General features: G+C 43.8%; 2 protein-coding genes and 1 pseudogene across 3 annotated transcripts; 1 reads left to right on the top strand and 2 right to left on the bottom strand.

Moving 5' to 3' along the window:
• LOC130196330 (NACHT, LRR and PYD domains-containing protein 14-like) overlaps nucleotides 1-25,407 on the top strand; it is a 267,022-nt pseudogene that overhangs the window by 160,869 nt on the left and 80,746 nt on the right.
• Nucleotides 1,987-20,810, bottom strand: LOC130196699 (uncharacterized). The gene is made up of 2 exons (XM_056419027.1): nucleotides 20,212-20,810; nucleotides 1,987-4,491 (listed from the first exon to the last, which is right to left on the bottom strand). Exon 2 carries the CDS (start codon nucleotides 4,183-4,185, stop codon nucleotides 2,599-2,601), a length of 1,587 nt encoding a protein of 528 aa, XP_056275002.1. The 5' UTR covers nucleotides 4,186-4,491; nucleotides 20,212-20,810; the 3' UTR covers nucleotides 1,987-2,598.
• zgc:174680 (uncharacterized protein LOC100136843 homolog) lies at nucleotides 12,868-15,186 on the bottom strand. 2 transcript variants are annotated; one of them, XM_056419044.1, is made up of 5 exons: nucleotides 15,163-15,186; nucleotides 14,800-14,947; nucleotides 14,274-14,522; nucleotides 13,589-13,856; nucleotides 12,868-13,112 (listed from the first exon to the last, which is right to left on the bottom strand). In XM_056419044.1, the coding sequence occupies exons 2-5, from the start codon at nucleotides 14,925-14,927 to the stop codon at nucleotides 12,915-12,917; spliced, it is 843 nt and encodes a 280-aa protein (XP_056275019.1). In that variant the 5' UTR covers nucleotides 14,928-14,947; nucleotides 15,163-15,186; the 3' UTR covers nucleotides 12,868-12,914. The 2 variants fall into 2 exon arrangements, with proteins under 2 accessions (XP_056275019.1, XP_056275020.1); XM_056419045.1 differs by having other exon boundaries at nucleotides 13,589-13,708.

Raw genomic sequence — 25,407 nt, 5'->3', positions numbered from 1 at the left:
TGGCTGTTATCACCTTTGTAATAAGTATAAATATATATATAACTAATCACAAAGGCTTCCAAAGCTCCAGTTTTTCCATTATTAGAATTATTTCTAAAGTATTCTTTCTTTTAAACCACTCCCCTTTTTGCCCCCCCTGCACAATGACACTTACACACACACACACACACACACACAAAAGACCTTCGCATATCACAAGATTGGGCATTGAATTATGAACATTTTGGCTTGAGTTGCATGCCAATTGGATACAAATTGACCGTGCTATGGTAAAAAGAAGATTTTGACCTTTTCATGACCTTGACCTTTGACCCGATTGATCCAAAAATCTAATCAAATGGTCCCCGGATAATAACCAATCATCCCACCAAATATCATGCGATTCGGTTTAATACTTTTTGAGTTATGCGAGTAACACGCATACAAATAAATAAATAAATACACGGCGATCAACACATAACCTTCCGCATTCTCAATGCGACGGTAATAATAACAATTTCACATAATTGATGAAATGATGACGTCCAGGACTGACGTGTTAACTGTAACGAGACTGGTTCGCAGAGGCATAGTCCTACCTGAAGCGGTTATTTCTAGTTTAAAGCATATTTGTATTGACTATAAAATGACCTTTTTATGACTATATGGCAGGGGTCACGAACAAGCGGAGCGCGGGTCGAGTCCAGACCCAGACGCTGTTGTCTGTGTGCCGACATCTTTAACTCGGCAGTCCAGGAAGCGCACCAAGCGGTGCACACTGTGATGCTACTCATCCAGATGTGTATTTTGATAAGCCTCGCCTTTGACTCGAGTGTGATACACACACACACACACACACACACACAGGAGAGAGACCCAACAGTCTGAGGTGTGTGTGAGTCAGAGTAGTTATTTCACGTGACGTGTGAATAAACAATAAATACGGGAACTGTGGACGGCTCAACCCAGAGTCTTCAGCCAAGAATGGACAGACTCTCCTTCACAGAGTCGAAAACCAGAGTCTCATTTTCAGAGACCGTGGAGATTAAAAAACTACGAGAGAAAGCGCAAATCTTTTGGCGCAAACTATTGTCTCTCATTCACTTGTTTCATTTAAGGTGTATTGTATGCTTTGTAGTTCTCCTTGTTGGAATACTTCATTTTCAAAAGATGTTCATGTATCCACCGAGATGTCAGTTTGGTCATGGACATTTGGTTTCAAGTGGTGTGAATCCACTGGTGGCCATGTGGTGGACCCTGTAGTGACCCGGGGGAGCAGCGCCTGTCGGCTCGTGTTCCTCCAGCTCCAGAGACTCAACGCTGTCCCGTCTCGTTGCAGCGCTGAGCAACACGGTCGCCACGGTGTGCAACCCTGCCGAGGTCGGCTGCATCGACGCCTACGGTTTCCCTCCGATGGAAGGCCTCCACCGCGGGTCCCTGAGCCACGACGAGGCCCTCGGCTTCCCCTCCAACGACCCCGGCTGCCTCGACATGCTCGACGCCGGCTTCTACCGCTCCGACCTCGGCCCGCTCGGAGGGGCGTGCGTCAACAAGGACTGCGAGCGGCCCTCCAAGAGACTCCAGATGGCGCTGCCCGACTCCTTCATCAGCGACGCGTCGGCGGGGAACCTCGCCGTGGACTTCCAACCCCGACGGACAGCGACGCACCACCACCGGATCACCGGCGCCAAAATGGCGGTGTCCGTCACAGACTTTGGGAGCTTGGCCGGCGGCGGCGAGCCCCACGGGTTTCTGGGAGCTCACGCGCGGCACCACACACAGCACACCGCAGCACTTCAGTCCGAGTGATCGTCCTCTTCCCTCATCCCACCTGGACAGAAGACTGACCTCACTGGAGAATCCACTTTGTTCAAGAAATATGAGATATGTGTAAATATATTTACTTGTTTGTTTTCAATTTGTTTGTGTCTGATAGGTTTTTTCCTCTTTATATCATGTAAAATATTCACGTTCAAGGAGGTGAGAAATGAATCACAGACAACGTAGTATCTTCGAAAGCTTTGATCAAAGGGGAAGCTCAGACGCACGTGCTTCGATCACGACGACCTCCAAGACATTCCGCCGAGCCACCCTTTGGTCCAGCCTTTTATTGAAAGCTGAACACACACACACATAACAACAGATGGAGAAGTGGAACTGAGGACATGTTGACATATTCCTTCCGTCTGGTTTGTTATCACTTCTTTATCCGACTCCCACACCACATAACCCAACCTTCGGGTGGGAACGCGGAGTTCTAGGAGCTCCTCTGATTGTTTAGTTAAAGATACGGTAAGCAATAAACATAACACATAAATTTCTCTGTCAGTTCCCTCCTGTTTATGCTAATTGCTTATTATCTAAACATGGTCAAATAATGGCACTCATTTGATTTGTCTAATTTCTAAGCAGCATGTGATTTACGTATTTGGGTTAAGCAGTTAAAGCAGAATCATGATTATTCTTGTTACACATTATTTGTTAGTAACACCACACCAATCTCTTTGGGAATTAAACTTTTTAGTCAGCAGCTTCACATCAATAATCGTCCGTTCCTTGTGAGGAGTTTTACACAATTATGTCATCCAAGCATAAACCAAAAGTTTACATTATATTTTCTTAAACGGGAACATTGACAGGTCTTCCCATGTCATCATACATATGAATATACACGGTCGCTTCAATGGGCTCCATCCGTGAGGTGAGCCCAGACACCGATGTTAGGGTATTGATTGCTCTGATTGTTATCCCACGAATAGACGGGATCACACAACTCAGCACACAGATGACGGTCAACAATCCCGCACCTAACATCGTCGCAGTTTTGATAAGGACCTGCCTCCATGAGCCGTTAAACAGCCAATCATACCAGCTTTCATATGGCCTGGGTTTGTGGTCGGCCGCCATTGCTCGCTGCAACTGATATAGGCGGCCGAGCGCGTCGGTCATGTTCTGGGAGTGGACATCATCAGTAATATACGTACAGCAGGATGTGTTCAGAAGGACACATGTTCCTCCTGTGGCTGCGGTAAGTAAATCAAGGGCCATTCGATTCTGCATCACCATGGTACGGATGGCGTCTATCTCTCTGTTTTGGGCCTCTTCGATTATCAGGGAGCTATTGATAAACAGTCCGAGCCGATAATCTACTGTCTCAATACGCAACATATTTTTCGACGTTCCTACCCACGGGAACAGGGCGAGGAGCACCTTTTGGCCCGTTGTCCAGTGTTTGTACTCTTGGGGTACGTCGGACCCCCACACTGAATCGTGGGCTACGAAGAATGGTGCTTCTCGCTTTTTACGTGTTCGGACTTCTTCCTCAGTAATAAATACTGTGTGATCGGTTACAAAAATCGGGGCGCATGTTCCCCTCCATCCGAACGGGAGAGTGATATAGGCATTGTTTCCGCATAGCCACCACCCTCCCTGTATCATAAATGTACCATTGGATGGAGCATGTACGTTCAATGGTGCTCCCTTCGGGTCGATTTTTATTTGATCGCAGTTGGTAGTAGTTCCCATGGCTGTTTTACCAAGATTTTGACGGTAACATATTGGGTGGTTTTTCGCGTCTTCCATCACCACTGACTGAGGAATTGCGTATCCCTTCACCGTATAATACCAAACGACCCAGAAGGTTTTGGCGCAATATCCCTTATCAACTCCTGGCGTCGGTGTACCATGGGGTCCCTCTAGCATTAAACTGTCTTCATGATGTCCACTCCTAGCCATGCTCGCGAAACACCCTGCTTGTGCCTCACTCATTCTGCGGGCGTACAAGGTGACCTGATTAGAAGCAAAGGGTAGTTTGGAACACACGTAACAATTAGTTTTGTTGTAGCTTTTTGCTAACACATGTACATATTTGTACCACTTATTCTTCATCCTTGGGTATTTCTCTTCTTCGTTCTTTCCATCCCATGGACTGTGTTGCATGTGTGTCCATTCCTTCTCTTGTGACAGCAGCGGGTTGGTACCAGCTATGTTCCTTTTTCCTCGGGACCTCTGGGAACCCTCTTTTGCGGCGTCCTGTAACAGAAAACACAACCAGAACGCGCCTATCGCCATGACCATGGCCGCCATGACTCCGATACTGCAGGGTCCACACATTTCTCTGCACTTAACTCTGAGTCTGGATGGTCTTCTTTCCTCTCCTTCTCCCTTGCTCCTCTCGTTTGAGCCCCTCGGGACCTCTCGCTCCATCACCCGAGCCGACACCTAAGAGCAGGGATTTGTTGGTTTCTTCACTGACGTTGAGATGGCTGTCTTTTAAGCGGACAGCCCCCTTTGAAGTCAGTCTTCCCCTCTGCTCGCGGTCGTCTCGGGATCAGGGCACTGGTCCGGGATTTCTGTAGGGAACAGTTTGCAATGGGAAAGATGTATCCAGGTGGTCCTCTCGGCGATCTTTACAGCGGTTGCAGTCGTCAGAAGGACTTGGAATGGTCCCTCCCAGCGAGCGTCGCTCCACGTCTTTTTCTTGATGACGCGGATGAAGACCCAGTCGCCGACCTGTACAGACATAATGGGGGAGACAGGTGAATCTGGCAAGACATTTGCTTCCCTGACTCCTCTCCCCATCATGGTCTTCTTCATGTACTCCACTATTGTTTCTTTCTCACCCACTTGCTCTAAATCTGGGTGAGTTAGTGGTAGGCGGTAGGGTCGTCCATAAATGATTTCAAATGGGGTAGGGCCCGTTTGGGTCGGAACGATATGCATGTATGTTTTCACAATGTCTATGCACTCTAGCCAAGGTTTTCCTGTTTCAGTCATGCATTTCTTCAGTTTGCTTTTTATGGTGCCGTTGGTTCGCTCTACCAATCCGGCACTCTGTGGGTGGTATGCACAATGATTTTGTAGTTCAATGTCCATAATGACGCTTAGTTTTGTTACTACCTCGTTTACAAAGTGTGAGCCATTGTCACTGTAAATGCGTCTTGGAATGCCATGAGTGGGCAGAATGTATTTGCATATGGCTTTCACCACTGCTTCAGCATCTGCTTTCGTTGTTGGTGCAATTTCTACCCATTTGGAAAATGCATCCACCATTACTAAACAGTATTTGTAATGACCGCATGGCGTGAGTTCGATGAAATCCATGTGCATTACCTGGAATGGGTACTCAGGGAGCGGGAACCTGCCTCGCTTTGGGCGAAGGTTTCCTTGAGGGTTGTGCTTGATGCATGTTACACATGCTTTTACAAAAAAGTTTTAAGTAATTTTGTATATTTATTGTATAGAAGTATTGTTCTATCATAGATACCATCCCTCCTGTTGAGACATGGCATCGCCCATGACTCAAAATAGCCACGGCCTTAAATAGACTTCTCGGTAGGATCGGTTTCCCTTCTATACAAAGCATCTTGTTTTCCTCCGTGGCCCCCCTTGTTTCCCATGTGGCTTTTTCTTGTGTTGTTGCATTCGTTTGTGCCTCTCGTAGGATCTCAATGTCTATTGGACTTGACGGTGTTGTTCGTACTGCGTGTACCTGTGGTGTTTTAGCCGCTCGTTTTGCTTCTTCATCAGCTTTAGCATTGCCTTTTGTTATTTTATCTATGCCTGTCTTATGGAGGACTCAAAATGACTTAAGTATAAATAAATAAATAAATAAATGCATGAATAAATGTAGGAATAAATAAATAAATGCTTAAATAAATGTATAAATAAATAAATAAATGCTTAAATAAATGTATAAATGAATAAATAAATGTATAAATAAATAAATAAATGCTTAAATAAATGTATAAATAAATAAATAAATACAGGAATGAATAAATATAAGTTATAAATCAACAGGACATCATTAAATACATATATTTCTACATTTCTGTATTTCTTCATTTATTTATTTCTCTATTTATGTGTCCACACGTATTTCTTCATTTATTTATGTGTGACATTTACGTGTCCGTATATTCAAATGAGCTGGGCGGTCCGAACCTCTGTCTAAAGCATGATTGGTCAAGAAGAGGAGCAAGACAGAAGCAACCGATCCCTACCTAGCACATGGAACCTGTAGACGAGTCAAAAAGCTGTCGAGGCTAGCAACACTCATGGCTTCGACCAGGCGGCCGCTGGCAGACCTGCTGCGGGATGTGGCTGAACAGCTTGAGAACTGTAAGTTTCTGTTTAAATGTTTAACATTAGGCAGCATAACAACAGCAGTTGTTTAGCTACCTTAATACTGTTGGTCATGGTGCCAACATACTAACTTTATATTAAGCTGAACTTCAGCCACGTGGTGTTCACTGCTTTTTTTCTTTTCTTTGCAGCACCAACCATCGTAAACGACCCACGTTCACCTCCAGGACCACATCACACAACACCCAGGCACCCAGTGGATGGTGGGTTTCTGCAGTGAATATGTTTCCATGCTAAATCCCTTGTGTAGACTTAATAACAATCGCTGTGATGAGTAATTTATGTATTCATGCTGTGTCATGTGTGCTAGCAGTGTTCATATGGTCATGGAACACCTGGAAAAGGCATGTCGTTATTTCCAGGACTGGAAATTAAATCCCAAAAGTTTTGGAAAAGTCATGAAAATGTGTTGTATTACATTTTTTATTTACGCTGAGTTTGAAATAATAAAAAATAAAAAATTTGCGTTGCAAGTGAACGCACCGTAACTGGAAATGTCGATGGCCATAGCAACAGTAGCTCAGGGAAGCAGTCTGGATAATGTACTATGACAGGGAAGCGTCGCTTTAACCATGTTGGCTTCTCTGTGGTGGCAAAACATTAGACATGTCAAACATGAGAGAGGCGGCATTAACGAGCCATGCTAATAAAAGCAGACATCAGAGCGTTGAGCTAGCGAAGCTACGGCTTCGCCGAGCAGCGCTCCAGTAAAGGTGCGTTCACATCAAAAGCGACGCGATTTATTCGCGCTACCGAATCCCATGAAAAGTCAACGTACAGACGAGTGTGGCTGCGATAGACGCAACATTTTTCCGGGCGGGGCGTTTGGGGTAACGCAGTGTGGGCGACTCATTTACAGCGGCGCAATTGTCGCTGCTAGTTGAAATATTTCAACTTTTGAGGCAATAATTTCTCAACTCGGGCCAATCAGCTCTTGAGTTGCTCCGCGAGTCATCGTTGTCCGGATGCTGTTGAATCAGAACAAGAAGGACAATAATGTTATGAACACAATAACATACAGTATATTATAACGTTATGACCACAATGACACGCGTTTAGATGTGTAGCGCTGGAAGCGGAAGTCTTTCAGACGTAACAGTTATCTTCATCGGTGAAAGTGACCGAGCTGCGTGGGTATATATATATATATATATGATATGATATTAATGTTATGAACCCAAACACGAGGGCGTTAGATGTTCAGACGTTTGTGGGATGTCCACAACAAGTATAAAGCAGAACTAGTGGTGAGTTATTCTGGTGGACAAGGAGATGATAACGGTCTTTACGGAGACCAGACACGGAGATAAGCCCCGCCCCTCGCGGAGCGTCTCAACGCTTATGGCGAGAACACGGTGAACGGTCGAGCGAGTAAACTCAAGCGTTTTGGGCGACGCGACAAATCGCGTCGCTTTGGTGTGAACGTAGCACAACTGTGGAGGTAATGTGGCCACTGAAGGTTGCCAATTCACAGTCTTTTAAATCATCCGAAGATGCCAGCCTGCTATTTGACTAATGTTCCCCGGTAGCTCACCTCTCTGCTCATATACTTGCCAACGTGTTGAAGGGCCGATGACTTTCTATCTGACCAAATGCCTGAACCACTATGTACATTCCAACCAGATACATTTGCACAAAAGGGGTAATAGTTTGATTGAAAGAATAAACATTGATATAAATGTGTATTCTTTTAATCAAACTATTGTATCTCATTCATTTGTGTAATTTAAGGTATACTGCATGCTTTGGAATTTACATTGTTTGAATACTACATTTTAAAATGTTTTTATGTATACACTGATATTTCAGTTTGGTCATGGAAATTAAAGTTATGGAAATCGATCTTCCCTTGATTCTAGCTGAGGTTTCAAGACTCTTTGGACGGTATAATGGAGGAAGGACGACGACAAGGAGGCAAACTGCTGCTGCTCCACCTGCACAAGTTCATTCATACACGCACTGCTTCTGTTGTATTGACGATAAAAATGCATCCTTAGTCCCCAACCGATACACGAAAGATAGACTTGCTGCTGCAGGACTAGGCGAGAAACGTCTCACATTCCAAGGTATGTCAGGCATCATGATTGACAGACACATTTTTCATGAATTAAGTTACCTTTCAGAAACATTCAACCTTATTATATTTCAAGTTTGATCGGTTGATTGTATTATTATCTTTTATTTTCAGGCACACTTACCAATCCAGAGGATTTTAGAGCTTTTCTTTTAAATGCATATCCGAAACTCGGACAAGGGGGAGGATTTGAGTTGCTCAAAATTAGTGGAACAACACGAAGTCGCCAACTGATCCTCATACCATGTCCCAATGAGGGTTATCATGTGAGGCATTTGAGAGATCCCCAAACGCAGATTGGTCATGCTACAATTTTCATCCGACCACTCCAAAGAAATCTCAATCTCGACCCTGTAAGATTCTCACTTTTAAATTGGGGTTCCCACATGAAAATAGCAGATTATAAAGATTCACATAAAATAGTTTGTGTTACATTTTGAATTTATCTTTACAGGCATGTCAACCAGAGTGCAGTAATGCATTAGTTGGACCACCACAGAACTGTTTAACATGTGGAGAGGAGTTCCCTTTTACAGGAATCAAGGCTCACAGTGATGAATGCGTGAGGTAATGCTCTACAGAACTAAAATGTGAAATTTTTCAAGAAATCATACATCAGACATTAAGCATTAGTATTGGGGGGGGGGAGCTGCCAAAAAGATGTACAGCATTTTGAATATGGATATAAGATAAACTTATAATTATAATAAAAATGCAGGGCCAAAATTATGAAAAGAAAGTACTTCTGATGTGTCTTAATTATGGGCTCTACTATTTGTTATTTTAATGCCAACAATCTCTGTAAAGCCAAATTGTTTTCAATAACGCATACAAATATAGAGGATATGTTACTAAATATTGGTATTGAGGGGAAGTTGAATTTTTTATAAATGTTTTCTGTTCTATGTATTCGACCATTCTTTTCTAGTGGCAGAGTTTTTGTGACTAATGTAATATAAAATATACTCGCCCCAATAACAAAAGTCTTTTTACCCAAGACCATCACAGAACAGTGGTGAGGTAGACATTGTGGTCACCACAGAAAGTGCCTCCCGAAGTGAAGGTAGATTTGCCAGCAACACAAACTACTACGTGCCACCTCAGGGACATGTGGCTGCTCCTGAGATGGTTGAGCTGGATCCCACTGAGGAGAGAGGCTTCACAGGTGTGTTACATCATTACATAATGTACTGCAATACATTGTTGCTCTCAATTTATCAATTCCTCCCGTATTAATTTGAACAATTTCAAAACTTTTTTTAGATTGGAAAATGATTTCAAATCCCAGTGATGCAGCCAACGTGTTCAAAGAAGACATTTTAAGCCAGCATGCAACTGGAAAACCATTATATCTCACTATGGATCTTGGAGACAGTGCAGAGGACAGGGAAAGGGCGGTGCTTACTTTTTATAAGATGGCTAATGTTGAGTGGGCTTGCCCCTTGACATTCACACTCAAGGGTAAATTGGTTACACACACAAAACTAAAGACAAAAAAGTCTCATATATTCATTTAACTGATGTCGATACCGTGTACTTTTCTTTTTCAGGAGATCCAGCAATTGGTGATGGCGTGACCCGACATTTCTTTGCAACCATCATGTCCAAACTTCAGCATGGTTTAGAGATGAAATGTGGTAAGTGGATATTCTCTTTAGCTGATGGCTGGTTTTCAGCCATTAGACTGACAACAGATCTGTGTACTTACCCAGAGACTACCTAAAACCTTAAAAAACAAAGCTGCTGTGATCATGTAAGTTTTTTACAGGACCACCCAAAGTATTCAGTGGCTGATTAATAGTTCCTCACTAATTCCGTATGAAAGTTTAAATATCTATGTCCTTTACATTCTGCCCTTTTGATGTTCTTTCACTTTTTCTCTTTTAATTTAAGTACCAGGAGGAGCTCTTCTTTTCGAGGGGGAACAAGATCATCTTATTCCCTCCACTTCACATTGCCTTTTGGAGAGTGATTTTTTTGTTGTTGCCGGCCGAATGATTGGTCATTCATTCCTCCATAATGGGCCATGCCTTGGAGGACTCAGCCCAGCTATCCTGCATGTGCTCTTCGGTGGATCCCAGGAAGAAGCCATGATAGACATTAAGGATTGTGCTGACCTTGATATCCGTGAGACAATCGCAGTGGTACGAAACATTTTTCCAGTAAGATTTTAATGATACAAATGTGGGGCAAGGACAATAAAAGTAATAACTGATGTCAGACATTTCTCAGATATTTTTAATCCTACAATCGCATAGTTTACTAATTTGAACCAGCAGGGTGCTGAAGCAATATTTAAACTATAAACGTAAGAATATCTCTTTTAAACATGCAATTATAGTGACTGATGTCATCATGTAAAATGTGTTTTCAGAGCAAGTTTTAAAAGATTGCTCACGTGCTGTTAAAGTGATAAGAATTACATTATCTGGCATGTGTTTTGAGACCTCAGTGTTACCAGCAACGTGATGGAAGATTGACAAATTGTCCTCTATTTGTTGTATCAACTGGTTACCGGTGGCTGCTCGCATCCGCTTCAAAACAATGGTTCTGGCGTACCGTGCTCTGAACGGATCGGGCCCCATCTACATCCGGGATATGGTCACACCGTACACCCCGGCACGTTCGCTCCGCTCGGCAACAGCCAATCGTCTTGTGCCTCCTGCACCTCGAGCTAACCGCTCTACATCCAGACTGTTTGCTGTCCTGCTCCTCAGTGGTGGAACGAGCTCCCCACTGACATCAGGACAGCAGAAAGTCTCTACATCTTCCGTCGGAGACTGAAAACACACCTTTTCCGACTATATCTGGATTAAAACACAGATTTGCACTTAAATAGCACTTACTTATGGTACTTTTGTAGTTCGACTATGTTGAGGAAATGTTACTTCCTGTATTCTTGTTGTTCTTAGTTTGTACTCTAGGTTGAAATGCACTTATTGTAAGTCGCTTTGGATAAAAGCGTCGGCTAAATGACATGTAATGTAATGTAATGTAATAATAAATATAGTGCAAGTCTTAAGAAATCAGAAATTCTAATCTATTGCAATTGTCATTATTAGCTGAAGGGTACAGAAGAATTGTCATCGGAAGAAAAGGTCAGCATTAATGAGTTGGCTGTGTCCTGGGATTTGCCTCAAGTCTCATCTGAGAACAGAAGATGGCTCCTGGACAAACTAATCCTCCACGCTGTGAGTATTCAGATCTGTACTTAACAGATCATTTATATCAGACCAACTCAGAGTTAAAGCTCAGATGTTGTATTTCACATTGTCCTTTTTGTGCTATACACAGATGAATTTTGGGTTTACTAATTAACAAAGAGGCTATTAGTTCATGATTAGTAAACTGCTTTGCTTTTTTTGTGATGCAAATGTTTTGCAGGTCCTTGGAAGAACCTCAAGACAAGTTAAACAGTTACGCAGAGGACTAAAAGAAACATTGATCTGGCCTTTGCTAACTGAGAGGAAAGACACAATTCCCCTCCTCTTTCCAAGAGCATCTGACTTACAGTGCACACCACAGGTCAGTGACCCCTGATACTAAGTCAAAAACACTCCTCTGAACTCGCACAAATTACTCTCATAAATTACATGTTCTACTCCTTGGAAGCCATTGGTTTCAGTTAATTACACTATTCGCTTGTTCATTTTGAAACAATTGTTAACTGATAGTATAAAATCAATCCGTCAGATGGTCTTGGAGAAGATAAAGTGGCCAACAGAAGATGAGGACGAAGACAGTGATGTCTCTTTGGAGGATACCTGTCGGATCACAGGATTCCTTCGCACATTTATTCAGAACGGTAAATTAATAGAAACTTTTAATAGTTCCCCAAAGGTTATTTATCCGAGTCAGTTTGGCTTCCTCGACTTTTCTTTTTAACTATGAATTCTCAGCTACACTACCAACCCAAAGCACAAATTAAGTACAGTCTTTATTTTTACATCGCATGTATGGTTGATGTAACATCCTTCTCAGCAATTAAATAAATATTGCCTTTTTTTCTTTTTTGAAAGCATCTACAAGCATCCTTGGGAAACTATTGCAGTTCTGGATAGGATGGAATGTGCTTCCCAGACACGAGCTGGATATTAACGTGGTGGAGAGCAACTTCCCCACTTCTTCCACCTGCTTCCACCAGCTGAAACTTCCGGGACATTACAAAGAGTACTGTAACTTCGAAAGAGACCTTCTTGCTGCTATTCACAGCAATGACACTGGGTTTGGGTTAGTCTAAGGAGCCTGTACATCAAAATAACACTGTATTCACTTACAGTAATTGTAGCCTCTTGTACAAGGCTGTTGCACAACCATGTTTACATTGACCTGTTATTATAATTGTGTGTGTATAGATCTATATATTAATGTTCGATATATTAATGTTCCATCAGTTGACAGTCTTTAGTTAACTGTAAGAACACTTGAAAGAAATTGAAATGTCATCTGTTTTCGTAAAATATTTTAATTGTCAACAAAAGGAGACCGAGCATTCAGATTGTCAGTCATAATTTGACAAATATCTATAAAAGAATCTATTAAAGTTCAGTAAAGCTTGTTTATGAAAATAGTGCCAGCTTTAAGTTCTTTTTTTACTTGTTACAATTCGTATTCATGTGTAACAAAAGTGTTCAGGAAATAAGAATGCAATTAAACACTGGTTTCACAACTATGCTTAACCAGAGCATTTATTTAAACTACAGCTGGTGACAGACTTTTACTGGAGCATTTCGGAGATGACGCCTACAGTCTGAACAAAGACCTCCAACACATTGGACAGAGGGCCATCAGGGTCTGGTAGATTGTCAACTTCCTGCTCAGTTAGTGTGCGTTGCAGCTGAACTTCAGGGACCACAACACCAGGCCGACGATGACCACACGGCCCAGTCCAGTCAACTCCAAACTCCATGTCAACCTGCAGTAAAAAGGGTGGAGGTTGAAGGGTCTGTCCAGCCAAAAGAGATGTTTAAGTTATTGTCAACATGTCTACAGAACTGCCCCAATAAATGTCAGGTTGAATTGAGGAGCCTTCTGTCTGCCTTTTTGTTTCTCATGCAAAGATTACATTTAGTAGGAAAGGGAGATGTGAGTTTTACATTCTTAGACTTATGATTAGAGATGTTTGAACTTATAAAACATTATGGGATTAATATATTTTCCCATTACAATAATGATCTCTCTAAAACACTGCTCCTTGTTTGATCACAACATTTTAGCAAATGCCCATGCTATGCAGAATAAAAACAATCCACATGTACAGGCCTCTTAGTTACATCATGCTTCTGATGCATGTACTTTGTAATGTGTAATGTTGGATAAAGTGGGGTTCAGGTTTACATTGTCCCATGTAGGAAAGTAAGATACAAATAAAATGACTGAATAAATTCAAACCTGTGTTGGGTCCTGCTGTCCATCACGTTCATTGAGACTCCACAGTTGCAGCGGGCACTGGTTTCCCTCGGTGCGCAGTCTGTGGCAGTTCCAGCCATCCCGGAAAAACTGAAGGTGTTTCTGTACGTGGGGTAAAAAGCACCAGTGCAGAGCATAGAGATGGATTTCATCGTCAGGATTGAGAAAGCCTTCTCTCTCAAGGTTGGTGAAGATGGTGTAGAAGAGATCGAGTACGCTGTTGTAAACGTCTCTCCAGAGCCTTTCAATTCTGATGGGGAAAGACATGATTTAGTCTGCCTACTATGACAGTATATTACAAATAATTGTGTTAGTCTTTTAAAAAGGATAAGATGACTGCATGCCACTTAAAATCTACTTTAGCAAAGCGCTTCTTCATACTTTGCAATATAAATAGGTTAGTCTAGGGTTAACACTGTTGGATTATTAGCTGATCACAGTTAACAACTCCTCAATCAATATTTACAGTTCAATAATCAAACTATTTCAACATAAAGTTCAACAGGATGTTGAAATACATTGAAATAGTTCTTGTTGAAGCAAAGCAGGAGGAAACAGCTGATTACTAACTTTAATGGCAGTATACAAACATAGAAAAGTTCATCTTGCCATCTTTTAGTGTTACAGGTGTTATTTTGATACATTTTTGAATGGATGATCATGGTACCTTTGATTATGGACACTCCGGCCAGCAATGTGTGAATTTCTGTTCAGTCCTCTGTTCTCCACCATGTAGCGTGCAACAGCAACATTTTCCCCACCTTTATCTGACCTCACACGAGACGGCAAACCGTAGACACAGACAGCTTCATGAAAGCTTCTTAACACTGTTGCTGCTCGGTTGTTGGTGGCGGCACTCAAGAACACGATTAAACGACTAAAGCCGTCAATACCACCATGCACAACAATACGCCATCTGAAATAGAAAGGTATGAGCAAAGATCAATAGCAGTACCACTAAAAGTCACTGCTTGACTGTAAACAAATCCAATAGATAAGATTGATTAAAAAAATGGATAAATCAAAGGCTGGCTTGCAGTGATGCTGATGGGTTAATTAAAATTGTACATGGGCGTATCTTTGCAACTCTCTGGATAGACAGTATACTGGGTAGTAAGTTTCTTAAAGTAGTAAAATCTACAGTGAAGTAAATGTTTGAGAAATGTTTGATCTGGTTTATGTTTGTTTGATACCTTATCAGTTTATGATTTCCGTCAATGTGCCAAAGACTGTTTGGGGCTGGTACAGAGTACCTCCGGCGTCTTCTTGGGTTCAGCTGAAGGGTGCGCACCAAAATCCCACCAGGGTCCACACGCCGCATGGATTCCTGGACACGCTGTCCTATAATATGCAAAACAATGCACAAATATGGTGCACAGAAAAAAGTAAAATATTCCCCAATATTACAGTAAATTCTAAAGTAGCACAGCATCTATACTGGTAGGTCTACTAAGTAAAGCTGCCTTTTACCAAATTATGCGGAAATCAGCAATCAAACAGAGGAAAATTGCAGCATAAAGGTAAATAACTAACAAATAGTGACTACTGTCCCATACTTTGTATACGTATGCCTTGTGCATTCAAATGCCCAACCATCATCTTGTATCCAGTGTTGGGATGTTGCCGCAGAATTTGAGTCACAGCTTCATCCAAATCGTTGTCCTCCAATGGAGTTAGTAGATCATGGACTCTGGTCATCAAAAATAACAAGACAAACGTCAAAAGAGAAAACAAAAGAAATGTCACCTAACTCACAGTACAAACAGAACACAATGATCACAAGATGTACGTTGGTCTGTCGTATACAGCAGTTTAACATTTAGATGATCTTAAGCCTCATCTGAAACACATTCACCGGGTGTGCTTTAGTTCCTGTTAGTCTAAACCCAGCTATGTGCTGTAGGAATAAATGAAAAGACAATAGTGGACTGTGTTTTGTGAAAGCTCAGGAAACCTCTATCACAACTTCGATGTTTTTTATTAAAGCCACTTTATTATAACGAATCCTGAAGTTCCTCGTCTTAGCCTATAGGTTTTTGAACATAACATTATCATCGATAAAAACAACGTACATTTGCAAACAGATATATTGCCACGTTTAAAAGACAATAAATGAAACCAGAAAAAACACTTGACATTACCTTATTCCGTACTGTACCATCCTCCGCCGAATGGTTCTTTCGCACACTCCGAACACCTGCGCTATGTCCCCAGCGGCATGTCCCCAAAGTAGATGTGCTTCGATAATATTTGGAGGTAAAATGTACGATGGACGTCCATGGGTCACCTCCTCTGGTTCCGAGAACATGCCAAGTAGGCGGGCAGCTTCTTCCAGACTGTCGAACACTGTTTGGTCAACTTCCACATTCATGTCGGCATTGAGCCGAGCCAAGTCGTCCGTCACTTTATCCAGCCGAAACTGAAGGATGTCCTGATTTACGTGGTTCTCTAAATCGTCTGCTAAAGATCGCAATTGATTTGAAATAGCTTGTAATATCAATGCCATGTTGCCAAGTGCTAACGATGACTTCTGCTAACGGTTAGCTAAACGTGCCAACTTCAACAACATGTGCAAGGCAAAAGTAGTAGAGCATAACACACCAGGTGCATCACACTCCTGGGACCAATCATGCTTTAGACAGAGGTTCGGACCGCCCAGCTCATTTGAATATACGGACACGTAAATGTCACACATAAATAAATGAAGAAATACGTGTGGACACATAAATAGAGAAATAAATAAATGAAGAAATACAGAAATGTAGAAATATATGTATTTAATGATGTCCTGTTGATTTATAACTTATATTTATTCATTCCTGTATTTATTTATTTATTTATACATTTATGTAAGCATTTATTTATTTATTTATACATTTATTTATTCATTTATACATTTATTTAAGCATTTATTTATTTATTTATACATTTATTTAAGCATTTATTTATTTATTCCTACATTTATTCATGCATTTATTTATTTATTTATTTATACTTAAGTCATTTTGAGTCCTCCATACTGTCTGGTGTGCTCGGCATTTTACCACAGCTAATTCTTTAGGTAAAGTTATAGCTGCTAGTAAACTCGTTAACAACAGTGCATGGGCTACTGGACGCCCAGTAGATGTCACCATTCCCCTTTTTTCCCACATTTTAGCAAATATGAACAATGTTGAGTGTGCATATTGGCTGTCGGTGTATATAGTCAGTTTTAGGCCTGCCCCTGCTTTGCATGCTTCAGTCAGCGCAACTAATTCTTTACCATTCGCCTTTTTCACTGGGAAGATAGCTGTATTACAGGGAGAGCTTGGACATTCTTTTAAAACTCCTGCTTTTAGTAATTCCTGGATTACGGGAGCGATGCCCTTTTTTGCTTCGGGTTTTAATTGATATTGTCTAACACATGGTCTGAAATCACTTTTTGGTGTCAACACAACTGGCTCGGCTGTTGTTATTAAACCCACATCGGCTGGTCCTTTAGTCCACAAAGTGGATGGCATGTTCTGGAGGAATTTTGGCATTGATTCCTCCAGTGTCATTACATTATCTCATGTGTTGTCTATTTTTTGTTCTCTTATCTTGGGTTCAGCCCGTACAGTGATTTTGAGGTGTACTCGCCGAAACCCAGTGGAACCGCTGGTTTCCCATTGCATGTCATCAGATGACGGAGTGGGATGCCAATCGGTTACCATGGTTGCGCGTTTAGCTCGGGGCCCCATATCTTTCCATTCGGAGTTTGTGGCTTTTTTAATGGAAATATGAGGAACGCTGTTTTGAATCTGGAACAATGGCCTGTCTGAGTTTTCTAACTCACATTGTAGCCAAACATTTCCCGGAATGTCCTTTAGTAGATAGGAGGCCCTAATCTTTACAAGGTCATGGGCCAAAAACGCTTGCACGTACTGTAGATCATTTTCTCCCCCCACCCTCATAGTTAAATGCAATTTCTGTCTGTGATCTGTATCAGGCCTGTTTGTTTCTCCGAATTGGTTTTTAAGCCATGTTTCTACGTCTGTGTTTACCTCGTAGGAGAAGTATATGGTTTCACTCATCTGAGCATTGTACACGCCCTCGGAGTCTTCGTCTGACAATGCTTTCGCGACCATTCCTCCTCGCACCGGGGTCACGTATACTTTTAGGGCCAACATGGCGTCCCTTCCTAATAGTGGTACCGGACATTGAGGATCGACTATGACAGGAATTTTACAGTTTCGTCCGGTCTCGGGGTCTGTCATACTTATGTTTGTTGTCACCTTGTGACGAGCTATTTTACCATTGGCACATTTTATCATAATGGTCTCTTCGGTAAATGTAGTGTTCGGGGGCACTTGTGTGAGTACCGTTTTACATGCTCCAGTGTCACATAAAAACTCCACTGTTTCCCCGTTACACTCAATCTTTCTGTACGGTTTTGTTGTTAATGCGTTTAACATACCCCAAGCACCACAAATGTCTAACATTACTTCATCTTTCTGTTTGTTAGTCTCCTCGTAGTCAGTCTCGTTCTCTACGAGGGTGCTGGGGCTGCTCTGTGGTTGTCATTGGGGACGTTTCCGCCCCCACCTAGGGTTGGGGCAGTCACGTGACCAATGTCCAACCTCTCCGCAGGCCCAACATTCTTCCTCATTTCGCTCTTTACCCCTCCCTCGAGTCTGTCCACGGCCTCTTCCCCGGCCTCCTCCCCGGCCTCCCCGGTACCCTCCCCTTGTGGTTTCCCTCCCCTGGTATGCCGTCAGTCCAAAATCCCCCCCCTCTCGAACGTAGACCTCTGGTCCTTTGTTCGTTTTCAGTTTAATGAGGTTTTCTGCGTGACGTGCATTTGACATAATTGTGTCCAGGTTAGCTGTTTCCCACGTGACGCAGTGTTTTCTAATCCAGTCCTCTATAGGTTTCTGGATACCACGGAGGATGCCGTGTTTTAATGATTGTTGGTAGGGTGTTCCTCCCCCTTCCTCGTAGGGGATCCCACTGCTTGACCTGTGTTCCTCTTCGTAACGGAATTGGAACTCGGAGACTGACTCTCCGGGTCCCTGTTTACATGCAGCTAATCTGCTGTGGGATGCTGATTGTTGGAACAGTGGGCGAGCTCTTGTCATAACGGCCTCTACCTGGTCTCTGTAACGCCCACGCATTTGACCGTTTACTGGGTGGACAAAGGGTGCTCCTTCTTCCGTTATTCCTGTATAATCCCCCCTGCATTTCACCCATTTCAGCACGAACAATTTCTGCATAACCTTCTCCATCTCCTTGCCGTTCAGTTTGTAAGATTCGGCCAGCATGAACAAATCTAATACGAACTGATCAAAGTTTTTCTGCGGTGGAGTAACTCCTTCACATGCATTGGTACATTCGGCCTCCATCCATGGCCGGAATACGTACGCGGGTGTGTTCGCATCATGTGGATTAGAGACTTGTAACATTGGAAATGCGTTTGCTTTCTTCGGTATGTCGGTGGGACGGTTACGTAGGCGTGTGGAAATCGGTGGGGGCTTTGGGTCCTGGAGCTCTGGTAATTTTGGATATAACGGTGTGGTGACGCGGTCGTATGCTGGAGGTGATACGTCATCCTCGTCATCAGGCTCGCTCTGTGGCTCCTCTCCGGAGCTGGACGCTTGTGCTACGGGGTGCTGGTGAACTGCTTTTACGTTGGTCTCGTCCAACTCTGTTTTTGTGTACAGGGCCTGTGAACTATTTTTCCCTTGCGCGATTTCCACGGCCCTTAAGTTTTCTTTTACTTGGGCTTGTGCCCTCTCTTTTGCTGCGTGGAACCACTGTTCTGCTTGTTTTAATTCGTGGTGTTTTAATGCGCTTAGTCTGGGTGTTCTGTTTTCTACGGCGATAGTTTTTAGATTTTTACAGATTGTTTCTATCTCAAAAACGTTTAGTTCGCCGGAAAAACCGTATTTTGTTTTCCATTTTTTCAGATATTTCACACTATCTGAGTCCTGTTTGAACATAAACAATGTGTCGCCTGAAAATTCGCCTTCAGGTTTTCCGTGAGAATTACCCATTGTTTATGGAGTGATCGTATAGTATTAGTACATTTCCTCGTTTATTTACCCAAACTTGCCAATCTGTGGTTGTCTAATTGAACAGGTCGGGCGACGCTGCTTCAACTAGAGTCACAGCATTTATTCACAAACAAATATAAACAAACAAAGTTAAACAAACACGTATAAACCCCTCCAATACGTATTAGTTCACAACACTTATTTTTACGATGCGTAGTCAACCTTTATTTCTCGCAAAAAGGGCAAAACCTTATTTATTTAACTGCCAATCTGTGGTTGTCTACTTGAACAGGCCGTCGGTTTATGTTGGCCTGGAAGGTTTCGGCCGACGCTGATTCAATAGAGTCACAGCATTCATTCGCAAACAAATATAAACAAACAAAGCTAAACAAACACATATAACCTCTCACGAATATGTATTAGTTCGCAACACTTATTTTTACGATGCTTAGTCAACCTTTATTTCTCCGCAAAAAGGGCAAACCCTTTTTTACAGCGCGTACTCCACCTTTATTCCTCACAAAAGGGCACTCTTTATTTTCCCGACCCGTAGTCAACCTTTCTTTCTCGCAAAAAGGGCAAAACCATACGTACTTTGTCTGGGTCAGTCTCCCTCGGTCTTCCGATCCGCCGGATCCCGTCAATCCACGACTGGATCTCCTCTCCGCAGAAATTATTATCCACTGCTGAGCGGTCTCTTAATCCGATGATCAGTCGGGGCCTGCACAGGTGTCAGTGGCTCCGCAGGAAAAAGAAAAATCCAGCCGATGGGTATGTTGGGATCCGGGTCACGGCACCAATTATGATAGGTTTTTTCCTCTCTATATCATGTAAAATATTCACGTTCAAGGAGGTGAGAAATGAATCACAGACAACGTAGTATCTTCGAAAGCTTTGATCAAAGGGGAAGCTCGGACGCACGTGCTTCGATCACGACGACCTCCAAAGCATTCCGCCGAGCCACCCTTTGGTCCAGCCTTTTATTGAAAGCTGAACACACACACATAACAACAGATGGAGAAGTGGAACTGAGGACATGTTGACATATTCCTTCCGTCTGGTTTGTTATCACTTCTTTATCCGACTCCCACACCACATAACCCAACCTTCGGGTGGGAACGCGGAGTTCTAGGAGCTCCTCTGATTGTTTAGTTAAAGATACGGTAAGCAATAAACATAACACATAAATATCTCTGTCAGTGTCCTATGACATCAGTGATGTCTATCATATAGAACGAAAGTCTTGATTTCTCTCAAGAGTCTTTAGCCATTTATTTTCTTCCCGTTTGGCGGTCCTGAGATGTGTCACGTCCAGGCGGAGGCCCGAGGGGGCGGAGCCGTGCGGCGCCCTTCCTCTCGTCTTGGAGCGACCGCACCTTGTCCTGCCGTTCTGTTCATCTGCCAAAACTGGCTCACTTTTCTGCCTCTATTCTCAGTCTTGAGTTGCTCGTCTTTGTTGTTTTGAAGTGGTACTTTTTACACTTCAAGTTTTGTTTACAGGTACTTTTTTAGTAACCGGGCCGGTGCAAATGGTTGCTGGTCGCCCCCCAAGTCCACTTTGCTAGAGCGTGTGTGAAGAGCAACACAAGCACGGAGATGATCTTCCTCTTCATTACATTACATTACATGTCATTTAGCAGACGCTTTTATCCAAAGCGACTTACAATAAGTGCATTTCAACCTAGAGTACAAACTAAGAACAACAAGAATACAGGAAGTAACATTTCCTCAACATAGTCGAACTACAAAAGCACCATAAGTAAGTGCTATCTAAGTGCCACTGAAGTGCTAATCTGTGTTTTAATCCAGATATAGTCGGAAAAGGTGTGTTTTCAGTCTCCGACGGAAGATGTAGAGACTTTCTGCTGTCCTGATGTCAGTGGGGAGCTTGTTCCACCACTGAGGAGCAGGACAGCAAACAGTCTGGATTTCGAGTGATTAGCTCGAGGTGCAGGAGGCACAAGTCGATTGGCTGTTGCGGCGGAGCGAACGTGCCGGGGTGTACGGTGTGACCATATCCCGGATGTAGACGGGTCCCGATCCGTCTAGAGCACGGTACGCCAGGACCAGTGTTTTGAAGCGGATGCGAGCAGCCACCGGTAACCAGTGGAGAGAGCGGAGGAGCGGAGTGGTGTGGGTGAATTTCGCGAGGCTGAAGACCAGTCGAGCTGCTGCATTCTGGATGAGCTGCAGAGGTCGGATGGCCTTAGCAGGTAGACCAGCCAGGAGGGAGTTGCAGTAGTCAAGGCGTGAAATGACCAGAGCCTGGATCAGAACCTGCGCCGCCTTCTGAGTAAGAAGAGGCCGTATTCTCCTGATGTTGTGCAGCATGGACCTACAGGAACGCTGTCGCAGTGATGTTGGCCGTCAGGAGAGTTGACTGTCGAGTGTCACCCGAGGTTCCTGGCAGTCAGGGTAGGGGCCAACACTGAGCTGTTGAAGGTGATAGTCAGGTCGTGGGTGGGGAGCCTTTCCTGGAAGGAATAGTAGCTCAGTCTTGTCAGGGTTGATCTTCAGGTGGTGAGCAGACATCCACTGAGAGATGTCAGTCAGACAGGCAGAGATTCGCGCCGCCACCTGTGTTTCGGACGGTGGAAACGAGAAGATCAGTTGGGTGTCGTCAGCATAGCTATGGTAGGAGAAGCCATGCGAACGAATGACAGAGCCGAGATAATTTGTGTACAGAGAGAAGAGGAGGGGACCCAGGACAGAGCCTTGAGGAACCCCAGTAGTGAGAGGACAAGGATCAGACACAGATCCTCTCCAAGTTACCCGGTAGGTGCGGTCGTTAAGGTAGGAAGAGAAAAGAGCGAGTGCAGTGCCTGAGATCCCCAGGTCCTGAAGAGAAGAGATCAGGATCTGGTGGTTCACGGTGTCAAATGCTGCAGAAAGGTCGAGAAGGATAAGGACAGAGAGAGAGGCTGCTCTAGCAGTGTGAAGCTGCTCAGAGACAGCAAGGAGGGCAGTCTCTGTTGAGTGGCCGGCCTTGAATCCAGACTGGTGAGGGTCAAGAAGGTTGTTACTGTGGAGATAGGAGGACACTTGGCTCAAGATAGCTCGCTCCAGAGTTTTGGAGAGAAAAGGAAGAAGAGAGACCGGTCTGTAGTTGCTGACTTCAGACGGGTCGAGCGTGGGTTTCTTCAGGAGAGGGTTGACCCTCGCCTCCTTCAGAGAGTTAGGGAAACAACCAGTTGAGAGTGAGCTGTTAATAAGATGGGTGAGAAAGGTCAGAAGGTCAGGAGCAATAGCCTGGAGAATGGGAGACGGGACGGGGTCAAGGGCGCAGGTGGTTGGTCGGGCGGAGGTCACCAAGCTAAGAACTTGATTGGGAGACAAGGGGGTGAAAGAGGAAAGAGAGGAGGATGAAGAAGTTAGTGTTGGTGAGGTGATAGAAGATGGATTTGTAAAGGAGGAGCGTATGTCATCTATCTTGTTTGTAAAGTAGTCGACAAAGTGGCTCGGCAAAAGGGTGGAAGGAGGAGGGGGACAGGGGGGATCAAGGAGGTTGGAAAAGATAGAGAAGAGTTTTTTGGGGTTAGAGAAGGAAGACTGAATTTTGGTCAGGTAGAACGAGCTTTTGGCTGCAGAGATAGAGGAAGAGAAGGAGGAGGAGAGATTGATAGAAGAGCAAGTCTTCCGCTTGATCCGATTTGCGCCATTTTCTTACCGTCGCTCGCAGGGTGGCTCTCTCGGCGCGCACCGAGTCCGACAACCACGGAGCCGGAGAGGATTTCCGAACCGGTCGTGTCTTAAAAGGACAAAGAGAATCAAGAGATGAAGACAGGAAAGAGGAGATAGTGTCTGGGGCAGAGTTAGGCTGCATGAGTGAGAAGCAGTCAGTTGAGGGAGAGCAGATAGGACAGAGGAGGCCAGAGGAGGGGGCAGCAGAGGAGGCCAGGGAGAGGAGGGACAGGGCAGAGGTGCAGATGTTGCGGTATAGGTGCAGAGTCTGTAGATATGGGTGGGTTGTCAGTACCAGAGAGCGAGAGAGTAAGAGATGAAGAAGTGGTCAGAGACATGGAGAGGAGTTACAGTGAGGTTGGAGGTAGAGCAGTTTCTTGTGAAAATGTAGTCAAGGTGGTTGCCGGCTTTGTGAGTAGGAGGGGAGGGACTGAGTGAGAGGTTAAAGGAAGACAGTAAGAGTAAGAGATCACATGACTTCTGTCTGGATGTTAAAGTCACCCAGAAGGATGAGCGGGGGCCGTGTTCCGAGTTCGATGGGAGGGACGCCTAGCTCGCAAGAAATCTCCCAAAGAACCAGGGGACGTAGAGAACAACAATGTGAAGTTGAACCGGATGAGTAACGGTCACCGCATGAAACTCAAAAGTCAGTGGGATAAAGAGTGGAAGCGGGTAGGGAGCGAAACACCATGTGGGTGAGATGAGTAAACCTGCACCTCCACCCCGACCAGAGGGTCTGGGTGTGTGGCTGAAGGAGAAGGCAGAGGAGAGAGCAGCCGGGGTAGACGTGTTCTCTGCTGTGATCCAGGTCTCAGTGAGAGCCAGGAAGTCAAGCGACTGCTCCATGGCAAAGCCAAAGATGAAACCGGCCTTGCGGTTGGCTGACTGACAGTTCCAGAGGCCTCCTGTGACAAGGTGCTGGGTGTGAGTAGAACGGGTAGGAAGGATAGCAGAGGAGGGGTTCCGGTACATGAATGAGCGAGTCCTATAGTAACTACGAGTAGAGATACGCACAGGTATGGAAAATACACACATATTCAAAAAATGGGGAAAAGACTCAGCCACCCCCGAAGACTCCAACGGAAGACTCCTATGTCTTTGTCCTCCGAGTCTTCGTCACGCTGACGCTACAGCTGACGCGAAAAACCCCATCCGGTTATGAGCCCAAGTTAGTGCCAATTACCTCCAGCTGCGTTGACACCGCCCCTTGGCTTTTGGTATTCAAATGACACTCAATAGAAACCAGGTGACGATCGCTCGTCCAATCAGTGAAGATTCAGGTGTCGGAACACAGGACACACCTCTCTACCAAAACAACTCCTTAAAACAGGACAGACTAACAATCCAGCAGCTTTAAACAACAAATACAACAGTAACTTTAGCAGATAAAACTAGTTTAAAGAAGATACTTAGCAGGATCCAAGTAGTCAGTAGTCTCGCCTCACAGGTAGAAAATGCACACATCTGGCCTCAAAGGTTCTCCTTAAAGCTCGTCTTCGGTTGGTCTGCTTGTTTAGTCATTGTTATCCCATTTAGTCCAACTCTCTTTTATTTGTCGTAAACATGTCAGAATATGCTCTTAAATCAAATCATGCCATGTTCAGCCCACTTAGCAAGCTGTTAGCAGTATTATCTCTTATTTAAAGCCACTTGGATCTTGTGTTGGATCTGCCTCCAGGAGGCCTCGTGTGATCTAGTCAACAGTTTCTCGGAGTAGTAGCAGAAATGGAGGTTTTCTCTTGACTGAAGTCCAGAATTGTGAATTTTCAAAGGTTTTTCGGGTCGATAGGATGCAGTAGTCGTGTTTACTTAATTTATCTATGCATTGTGCTATGACTAGTTTGTTTCAGGGGTACATCATGTGTGTCTTGTCTATCGATGGAGTAATTTACCATGACGTGGTTACAGACCGGATTCACGCTTCGGAAACCATTACTAATTAATTTTCCACGCCCAGCATCGGAGGAGATATTCACTTCTGCATTTCATGTAAATAATTAGCAAATAGCCTTTAAAAAGTTTATGAACTGACCTCTTATACTTGTGAATCTATGTCGATACAAAGGTTTTAATTTTGATTCCTTGTCAAAAGGCAATAATTTGTAGATA

The sequence above is a fragment of the Pseudoliparis swirei genome, chromosome 7 (genome assembly GCF_029220125.1).
Source record: "Pseudoliparis swirei isolate HS2019 ecotype Mariana Trench chromosome 7, NWPU_hadal_v1, whole genome shotgun sequence".
Taxonomy (NCBI): domain Eukaryota; kingdom Metazoa; phylum Chordata; class Actinopteri; order Perciformes; family Liparidae; genus Pseudoliparis; species Pseudoliparis swirei.
The sequence above is the reverse complement of the archived record's forward strand: the minus strand, read 5'-3'. Positions and strand labels throughout refer to the sequence as shown.